The sequence below is a fragment of the Pinus tabuliformis genome, chromosome 7, assembly GCF_031772625.1.
Source record: "Pinus tabuliformis cultivar Carrire ecotype Pingquan chromosome 7, CPIR1, whole genome shotgun sequence".
In the NCBI taxonomy this organism is placed as follows: domain Eukaryota; kingdom Viridiplantae; phylum Streptophyta; class Pinopsida; order Pinales; family Pinaceae; genus Pinus; species Pinus tabuliformis.
Window position 1 is genome coordinate 970,009,824 of NC_142293.1, and position 10,386 is coordinate 970,020,209.

A 10,386-nucleotide genomic window follows, 5' to 3' on the forward strand; every position below is an offset into this window, starting at 1 on the left:
ATTAAAAAAAACGATAGATTATTTGGTCCTACATTATAGAGAGATATTTTTATGGTCAAGTAAATGTTTTTCGTGAAATAACATATCATCTTAGATGTTAGGATCAAATTCCTCTTATTACAACATTTTTTAACAAATTTTTAATTTTAAAAGATTTACAATTTCATTAATTTCCATAAAATAATTTAAATTATTAATTATTGAGCTAAAATAGGGTGAGTATTTCTTGAAATGGGAAATTTAAACGGAGTAATTTGCATAATCCAAATATCAGAAAAAGCTAAAGTTATTTATGAATAAAAAATACATTTTAAATAGTAAAAGACTGCAATCTCACAAAATTTTTCATCCCGGTAGAATTTTCATGGTGGGACTGCTCCTTTTAATATACACCTATGAGAATAGTTGCACTTCATATGACCCTGGTGAGAAAATGACGTATCCATGTTTTTTTAACTGAAAATATAAGAGGCTTCTAATATACACCTATGAGAATAGTTGCACTTCATATGACCCTGATGAGAAAATGACGTATCCATGTTTTTTTAACTGAAAATATAAGAGGAATCTGATTTCTTTCATTGAATGAATCCTCAGATTTGCCATGGCTACACTCTCTCTGCTTTCATTGAACTGTCTATTCTTAATGGATTTCAATCGCTCGGAGCATATGTGGAGCTCCAGTTGTGAACGAAAGGTAATCAGACGCAATCTGCCATTTGTTTGAATGTTGAGCAGCATCAGTTTGATCGTTACATCAAACTAAGAGCATGTTTTGGTGGGCTATATTAGTATTCTTCGCTGTGATTAATCCAAAATCTAATTGCGTGTTGCAGGCTAAAAGCAATGCGTTTTCACCTACAGCCTCCAACATAAAATCGACAGAGAAGGCATTGGAGCAAGATCAGCAATGCATTCGCTCGGACTCTTATTCATATGGACGTCTCTTGCAGAGTAGTGCGAATATGAAATCCATTGCATTGGGCAAGAAAGTTCATGCCCGCGTCATGAAAGCCGGACTCGAGTGCGACATGTTCATGGAAAATACGCTTGTTAACATGTACGCAAAGTGTGGCTTTCTGAAGGAAGCACGCCATGTGTTTGACAGAATATCTGAACGAAACATTGTCTCGTGGACTATGATGATTGCAGGATACGCGCAGCATCGGCAGAGCTGGGAAGCCATTGAGCTATATCGGGAAATGCTGAGTGAAGGACTGAGTGCAAACCAATTTACATTCGCCAGCGTTCTACGGGCTTGCGCGAGCTCGGCATCTGAAAAGCATGGAAATCAGATCCATGCGCAGGCTATTAAGACTGGATTTGGATTAGATGTCATAATTGGCAATGCTCTTGTTACTGTGTATGCCAGATGTGGGAACCTGGAGAGTGCCCGCGAAGTTTTTGACAGAGTTTCTCAACGAGATGTCGTTTCATGGTCTGCAATTATTTCAGGATATGCCCAGAATGGACATGGTTATGAAGCCCAGAAGCATTTTTCGCGAATGCTATGGGCAGGGGTGAATTCCGATAAATTCATATTTGCGGCTGCCCTGGTTGCTTGTCGGGGTTCAGAAGACATAGAGTTGGGTAAGCAGATTCATGCCCACATCATCAAAACCGAGTTTGAATCAGATGCAGTCATGGAGAGTACTCTTGTTACTATGTATGTTAAATGTGGAAGCGTAGAGGATGCACACAAAGTGTTTGATAAAGTGCTTGAGTGTGATATTGTGACCTGGACTGCAATGATCGCAGGGTATGCCCAGAGTGGGAGGGGTCAGACAGCTCTGCAGATTTTTTGCCAAATGCTACGGGCAGGCATAAAGCCAGATAACTTTAGCTTCACCAGTGTTTTAGGCGTGTGTGCGGACCTGGCAATTATTGATCAAGGCAAGCAGTTTCATTGCCAGACCATCAAAAATGGATTTCAGGAGGATGCCTCTGTGGGGACTGCTCTTATTACAATGTATGCTAAATGTAGTTCCATAGGTGATGCATGTGAAGTCTTTAAAATGATACCGAAGACAGATGTTGTTTCGTGGACTGCGATGATTGTAGGCTATGCTCTACATGGGCAGGGCAAGCAGGCACTGCAATTGTTTGAACAAATGCAATGTGCCGGCATCAAACCGGATCATATAACCTTTGTTGGTGTTCTCTCTGCATGCAGTCATGTAGGCCTGGTGGATGAGGGCCGGCGGTATTTCGATTCAATGACTCGAGTATATGATCTTGTACCCACAATGGAACACTATGCCTGTATTATTGATCAACTTGGCCGTGCCGGGCGTCTGGATGAGGCAGAGAACTTTATCAATGAAATGCCATTCGAGCCAAGTGCTTTAGTATGGGGAACTTTGCTCAGTGCTTGCAAAATTCATGGGAACTTGAAGCTGGGAAAGCGTGCCGCGGAAAAGCTGCTAGAGTTAGAACCACAGGAATCTACACCATATATTCTACTGTCAAACATTTATGCCTCAGAAGGCAGGTGGGGTGATGCTGCAAGAGTACGAAAGATGATGAAAGATAGAGGGATAGTAAAGGAGCCAGGTCAAAGTTGGATTGTTGTCCAAAACAAGGTCCATGCATTCTATGTAGAAGATAGATTGCATCCTCAAACAGAAGAAATTTACGCAGCATTGGAGGAATTGACTGTGCAGATAGAGGCAGCAGGGTATGTTCCTGATACAAAATTTCTGCTGCATAAATTAGGGTCAGAGCAGAAAGAAAATAATCTTTCCCGCCACAGTGAGAGGTTAGCCATTGCTTATGGGGTTATAAGTACGGCACCTGGAACTCCTATTCGTGTCCTTAAGAATCTTCGTGTGTGTGGTGATTGCCATAATGCTGCCAAGTTTATTTCCCTTGTTGCCAAAAGGGAAATTGTTTTGAGAGACGGCAGCCGCTTTCATCACTTCAAGGATGGGATATGCTCTTGTGGGAACTATTGGTGATTCAACCGCAATTGAACTAACCAATCTTATTGCTGGCCGTACTGTGGTAACCTCCGTTAACAGGTGCTGGAGATCCATAGATAGAATATGTTGGAAAATATGCCAATGTTTCAGATTTTGGAATGAATATGGCATTTAATTCTGTTAAAACTGGCAACTAAGTCTAACTTGGCCCTGTGTTCTCCTAGAAAGCATCTTATTTCTTGGAAATCCTTCTCAAACCCAAAAGTCAGTGAGAAATCTGAACTTTTGTTTGAAGCGAAGACATCACCAGCTTCAATGGCAGGGCACAGGGCGCACACAGGGGTAATGCATAGGACCACGATGGAAGCATGCAAGAATGGTCTACCTGTTGTGATTTCACAAGACTCAGCTGCACCCAAAGTGAAAAGCATGAACAAAATGAAGATGAACCTAGTCTGAAATATACGTTGGAAAATATAACAGATGAGAAATATTAATACCAAACCATTATCATTTCTAACAGAATTTTCATTTCTAAGTCACCAGTGGCCTTTTAAAAAACTTCTTTATAATATACTATATTATCATTTAAGTCTATATTCAGACAGGTTATCAGATAAATAACGGCAACGCAGCATAGTCTCGGTTTTTTTGTGCAAGTCTGTGGTTTGTCGTTATTAGAGAGCATTCTGTTTCGGTAATCTTTTATGCAATCTATCGCCACTTTTGGTAATTATCAATATGCTGACGCAATTAAGACAATGCGAAGATGCGCCTTTCTGATCATTTCTGCACTCTATCACTATTTTGAATTTTCAAATCATTTCCGCGCTCTATCATTATTCTCGCCTGCAAAATGGTTATAAAAACCATCGCACATATCTACGGTTGGGAAATTCAAACTCAACTTTATTATTCTATTCTTATCAAGGGTCAATGGTCTGTGAGGAAATTAATTTTGAGATGTGGTCATTTCAATTTCTGTACTTCACACTTATACCACGTATAATTTGTTGGAAAAATCATCGTATTTCTACTCTGGGGATCCTAGTCACTGGTTTGTAATGTTTACCAACACTTGTGGGTTTTGGTGTAACGGCAAACCTCCACATGGTATCAGAGCTTGGACCTAGGTTCGATTCCCCGAGTTGCGTTTGAGGGGGGTGTTGGAAAAATCACCGCACCTCTATAGAATCCGTAATTTCCATCCTGAAGATCCTAGTTACTGGTTTGTAATCTTTACCAACACCTGATCACCCCACTGAACGATAGCATTTTCCAAAATGTAGTGAAACAAAATTTTGCACTCATAAGCGATATAACCAGGAGTTCGGTGAATTTCCAGGAATGCACATGTAATTAAATAGTAAAATACACGTTAGTGCAACCTTTGTAGCATTATCCAAAAGACCGTGTGAAAGCCACGCAAGTGGAGATGATGCAGGACTTCCGACGTACGAAACAAGAAAAGGCATTCGCTTTAAAACGTCCACGGGCTGGCCTCTCCAAATACAAGAAAGGAGGTGGATCTTGTGGGTGTTATTCCAATTAAACCATGATGAAGATGAAGTTTATTGGGATTGCCTTCTCTCTTCTTTTGTCACTTGCAATCACGTTTATGTTTGGAGTCGCTGTGATATCTATTGTACAAATGAAGGAAATAAAACAGAGAAACAACAAGACAAGAAACCGAATGCCAAACTGAATTTTGGATCGCACTGTTTTGATTTAACAATGAGTTTCACCGCTTTACATTTTATGGGCAAATGCCTGTTATATAGTTACAATTAATTAACCGTTACAGACTTATTCGTTACAACGAACTGACTATACTTAAATTTGCTAAAACGACTAAATCGTTGTCAAACTAACAAACTCCACCTTGACAACAATTTTCCCATTCATCATCTTTCCTGCAAGCCAAGAGAAGCTAAACACCACCGCAGCTTCTCTACTGTAACTGGCTTTGTGAATATGTCTGCACAATTTTCTCGTGTATGGACCTTTTTAAGAGCTACTTTTCCGCCATCGATCACATGTCTCAGAAAATGATACCTTACATCAATGTGCTTGGTTCTGCTATGATAGGCAGGGTTTGTGGCCAAGTGAATAGTGCTTTGACTGTCACAAAGTACATTCACTTTCTCTTGCGTCCTTCCAATCTCATCGAGCAAACCCTTTAACCAGATTGCTTCTTTACTGGCATCTGAAGCAGCTATATATTCAGCTTCAGTAGTGGACAACGCAACTGTTTCTTGAAGCTTTGACATCCAACTAATTGCTCCACCTGCAAGAGTAAAGACATAACCTGTAGTAGATCTTCTTTTGTCCCAATCACCTGCATAGTCAGCATCTACATATCCGCAAACTGATCCTTCACTACCATTAAAGACGATGCAATGATCACATGTGCCTCTTAGATATCGAAGCACCCATTTCACTGCTTGCCAATGTTCTTTACCTGGATTTGCCATGAACCTGCTAACAACTCCAACTGCATGTGAAATGTCAGGTCTTGTAGATACCATCGCATACATTAAGTTTCCTACAACGTTTGCATACAGTACATGAGACATATACTGCTTTTCTTCATCATCTCTAGGACTCAAAACCGAAGAAAGCTTAAAATGGGAAGCTAAAGGAACATTAACAGGTTTCACATTATTCATAGAGAACTTTTCAAGTACCTTCTCCACATACTTCTGCTGTGACAACCAAAGCTTACCATTTTTTCTGTCTCTGTGTATCTCCATGCCTAAGATATGTTTTGCTGCTCCAAGATCCTTCATATCAAACGTCCTAGAGAGTTGAGCCTTTAACCTGTTGATCTCTTCCATGCTTTTGCTTGCAATAAGCATATCGTCAACATACAAAGCTAAGATAATGAACATGTCATTGAAACTTTTGAAGTACACACAATGATCATACTCACTTCTTATAAAGTTCTGGCTCACCATGAAGGAATCAAACTTCTTGTACCATTGTCTGGGAGACTGCCTCAGACCATACAATGATTTCCTGAGCTTGCAAACTAATCTTCTGTTGCGACCTCGTACAAAACCTTCTAGTTGTTCCATATATATCTCTTCGTTCAAATCACCATGTAGAAAAGTTGTTTTAACATCTAACTGTTCTAACTCAAGATTAAGCAACGCAGTTAGTGCCAACACAGTACGTATAGAAACAAGTTTTACAACTGGAGAAAAAATCTCATGAAAGTCTATACCTTCAACCTAAGAATACCCTTTCGCTACCAGTCGCGCCTTATACCTTTCAATACTACCATCAACCTTCCGTTTCAGCTTGAAGACCCATTTACATCCAACAACACTTCTCCCTTCAGGAAGCTCTACAAGATCCCAGGTATTGTTCTTGGCTAAGGAGTCCATTTCTTCTTCCATAACCATTTTCCATTTCTCGCTATCTAGATCATCTACTGCTTCCTGATAACAAGAAGGTTCCTCATCTTCAGTAACCAAAGCAACAGATGAAGCATAATCTTCATACCTTTTGGGAGTTTTCCTTTCCCTTGTAGACCTTCTCAGAGCGACTGGTTGCTGAACTGGTTCAGAAACTTGCACTGGTTCAGAAGCTTCAACGGCTTCCTTTGTGTCTTCAACACCTTTGTCTCCAGAAGTCTCTCCTTCCTTTCGACTGTCACCGAAAGATCTAGCCTCCAACTGAACTTGTTGACTCGGCGATCCCTGTTCCTGTTCAACTCTTTCAACATTTGATTTTAACAAAGAGGATTCATCAAATGTTACATCTCTACTAATGATTATCTTCCGCAATGTAGGATCCCACAACCTATATCCTTTCATCGCATAGTCATACCCAACAAAGACATAACATTTTGACTTTGGATCTAATTTTGAACGCTGATTTTTCGGAATAAGAGAATAAGCATCACAGCCAAATATCCTCAAATGAGAATAGTCACAAGACTGACCTGTCCAAACTTCTTCAGGAATTTTACAATCAATTGCTACTGAAGGTGATCTGTTAACTAAATAACAAGCAGTAGATACTGCTTCTGTCCACAACTCCTTTTGCAAGTTAGCATTGCTGATCATGCTTCTGGCTCTTTCCATAAGAGTCCGATTCATACGCTCAGCAACACCATTTTGCTGAGGAGTATAGACAACAGTTTTGTGTCTAACAATGCCCTCATCCTTACAGTATTGTTCAAATTCAACAGAAGTGAACTCACCACCATTGTCAGTTCTTAGACATTTAATAGATTTGCCTGTTCTTTTCTCTACCATTACTTTAAATTGTTTAAAGACATTGAATACATCAGCTTTCCTTTTTAGCATATAGAACCAAACTCTACGAGAGTAATCATCAATGAACGTTAAAAAATACAATGCACCTCCATATGACATAACAGGGGAAGGCCCCCACAGATCAGAATGAATGTAGTCTAAAACATCTTTACTATTATGATTGCCAACTTTAAATCTCAGTTTACACTGTTTTCCATACACACAATGTTTACAGAAATCTAAATTCAAGGATTTCAGACCGGGAAGAGATTACGTTTCATCAATATGTGAAGACCTTTCTCGCTCATATGACCCAAACGTTGATGCCACAGACGAGTACCTGCTTCTTCCTTTTCTGACGCAACCACTTCTTCACCGACCTGAGTACTTCCTTTTAACCTGTAAAGATTCCCGACCTTTTCTGCCTTCATAACCACAAGAGCACCTTTGAAGACTTTCAAGACGCCATCCTGACCTGTAAACTTATAACCATCTGAATCCAACACTCCCAAAGAGATTAAATTTTTCTTCAAATCAGGTACATGTCTAACACTAGTTAATATTCTAACTGTGTTATCATACATCTTAATCCTGATATCTCCCATCCCAACAGCCTGACATGACATATTGTTACCCATAAACACAGAACTACCCTTTACATTTTCATACGAAGTAAACCAATTTCTATGTGGGCACATATGATGCGAAGCACCAGAGTCTAACAACGAGCTATCAAAACTCTGAGAGACATTACATTCGGGTGAAGTTTCATCTATCATACACAATTCTTCAGCAGATAAAACTTCGTCTACCATACCTGAATCAGCCTGATTCGCTTCGTTCTTCAGGTTTTTGGATTCCTTCCGTTTCCAACAGTCCTTCTTCAAGTGTCCAACTTTACCACAGTTCCAACATTTTGCCTTACACTTCTTGCCCTTCGATTTCGACCTGGAAGACCCCCTTGGTTTGTCTCCTCTTTCCTTTGAGCGTCCTCTAGCGACCATGGCTTCTGATGCAGTTGTATCAGTGTTGGATTTCCTTCGTACTTCTTCAGACAGAAGAGCTCCCACAACTGATTCAAACTTCAATGAATCAGCAGAGCTGAAGTTGATTGAGGTTACGAAGTGATCCCATGATTCAGGCAGAGAACACAACAAGGTTATGGCTTTATCTTCTTCCTGTATTTTGACTTCCATATCTGTTAATTGACAAATTAGTGTATTAAAAACATTCAAATGTTCTGCAATGCTTGAACCTTCTTTCATTCGAAGACTGTATAATTGTCGTTTCAGATAAATTCTGTTGGTTAATGATTTTGTCATATAAAGGTTTTCAAGTTTTTCCCACAAACCTGACGCCGTAGTCTCTTCAACGATGTTGAATAGAACTTCATACGCTATACATAACCGGATGGTACTGAGAGCTCGGGCATCCAAGTCCTCCCAGTCTGAAGTAGTCATGGTTGTATGTTTCTTAGTAACCCCATCCAATGCCTTGTGCAACCCTTGTTGCACAAACAGATCCTTAACCTTTAGTTTCCAAAGAGCAAAATTGCTCTTTCCGGTGAATTTCTCCACCGAAGAATCTTGCATTCAACATCTTGGCCATTTTTCCTCCTTCCTAGGGTTTCAGTCTTTCCCAAAAAAAAACTTCCCCAAATCAAATAGAAAAAACCAATTTCAAATACTTTGTTTCCTTTCACCCTTTAAATTTCTGGGAAAAATAACTCTTGCTTTCCTCCAAATTAAAAAAAATTTCTGAGTTTTTTCTTGGAAAAAAATAATTCTTGTTTCCTCCAAATTCAAATTTCTGAGTTTCTGGAAAAATAATTCTTGCCTTCTATGATTTGCTATCCTCCAAATGCAAATTTCTGAGAGAAAAAAAAAAATTCTCAATAAAGGAAAAAAAATCTACCCGGTTCCACACGCCAGGCTGCAAGCAGGCTCCTCCTTATGCTGTCACCGCAGAGAAGGAAAAACAACAATCTGCTGCTGTCACACACTGATCCAACGCAGGTGGCTGCTGTCACACGCTGAAGAAAAAAAAAACAGCAATCTGCTGCTGTCACACGCTGATCCAACACAGCGTTCTGGTTTCCAACGCAGGCAGATTCTCACAGCGTTCTGGTCTCCACAGAATCGCTGATACAGCTACCACGGTCACACACGGACAACTCCTCAGCCTTTTCTTCAATTCACAGACGCTTCTGATCACGCTCAGGCTCCTCAGCCTTTTCTTCAACTCACAGACGCTTCTGATCACGCTCAGGCAGGTTCACGCAGCCCAGGCACCGCCCTTGGAGCTCTGATACCACTTATTGTACAAATGAAGGAAATAAAACAGAGAAACAACAAGACAAGAAACCGAATGCCAAACTGAATTTTGGATCGGACTGTTTTGATTTAACAATGAGTTTCACCGCTTTACATTTCATGGGCAAATGCCTGTTATATAGTTACAACTAATTAACCGTTACAGACTTATTCGTTACAACGAACTGACTATACCTAAATTTGCTAAAACGACTAAATCGTTGTCAAACTAACAATATCACGTACACTAAAGTGTCAAAGTAGCCACAAAATTTTGAAAAGTGGTAAAGTGGAGTCAGAGCGTTAGCTACGCCCTTATCCATATCTATTTAGAGTGTTCACCGTTTTGTCCTCCTATAGGCATGTGACAGCTGATGCCGGAAAAAATTAGAGTCGATGCCAATCGTCTTCACTTTTTCACTTTTTGAAATGGACGGCTCGTTTGTGCAAAGTGGATGTCAATGTAATTTCTTTTCTTTTTCTTTTCGTGGATATGGTTAAAGTAGGTGGAATTTTTTCATGGTATTTATTTTCATTTTTTAAGGGAAAACATAAAATCAAGTTTATAGAGAGTCTATTTAGCTTTTAAAATGGGATAGGAGCTAGGCATTTGGGGTATCCTAAGTTTGTCTATCTTATTATGTTTTTTGTTGAGAATTTGGCGAGGTTAGTGCTAGCTTGATCTTGAGACGGAAACCCATGGTGACTTCACTAGCGGATCCATTTAGGTTCCATGATTTTGCTCCAGTATCTTCAATTTCTCTGTTCATGAGCAGCCATACATGCGGCCCGTTCTAGCTTGATCCTGGGACGAAAACCTTGTGGTGACTTTGACTAATGGATCCATTTAGGGTCGACATTTAGCTCCAGTATCTTCAATTTCTCTGT

The 10,386-nt window shown here is 39.9% G+C and overlaps 1 protein-coding gene across 2 annotated transcripts; it reads left to right on the plus strand.

Moving 5' to 3' along the window:
- Positions 1-510: 510 nt before the first annotated feature.
- LOC149250842 (pentatricopeptide repeat-containing protein At4g33170-like) lies at positions 511-3,446 on the plus strand. Of its 2 annotated transcripts, none has more exons than XM_089459255.1 (2): positions 511-697; positions 837-3,446. In XM_089459255.1, the coding sequence occupies exons 1-2, from the start codon at positions 605-607 to the stop codon at positions 2,955-2,957; spliced, it is 2,214 nt and encodes a 737-aa protein (XP_089315381.1). In that variant the 5' UTR covers positions 511-604; the 3' UTR covers positions 2,958-3,446. The 2 variants fall into 2 exon arrangements, with proteins under 2 accessions (XP_089315381.1, XP_089315382.1); XM_089459256.1 differs by having other exon boundaries at positions 593-697; positions 865-3,446.
- Positions 3,447-10,386: the final 6,940 nt, after the last annotated feature.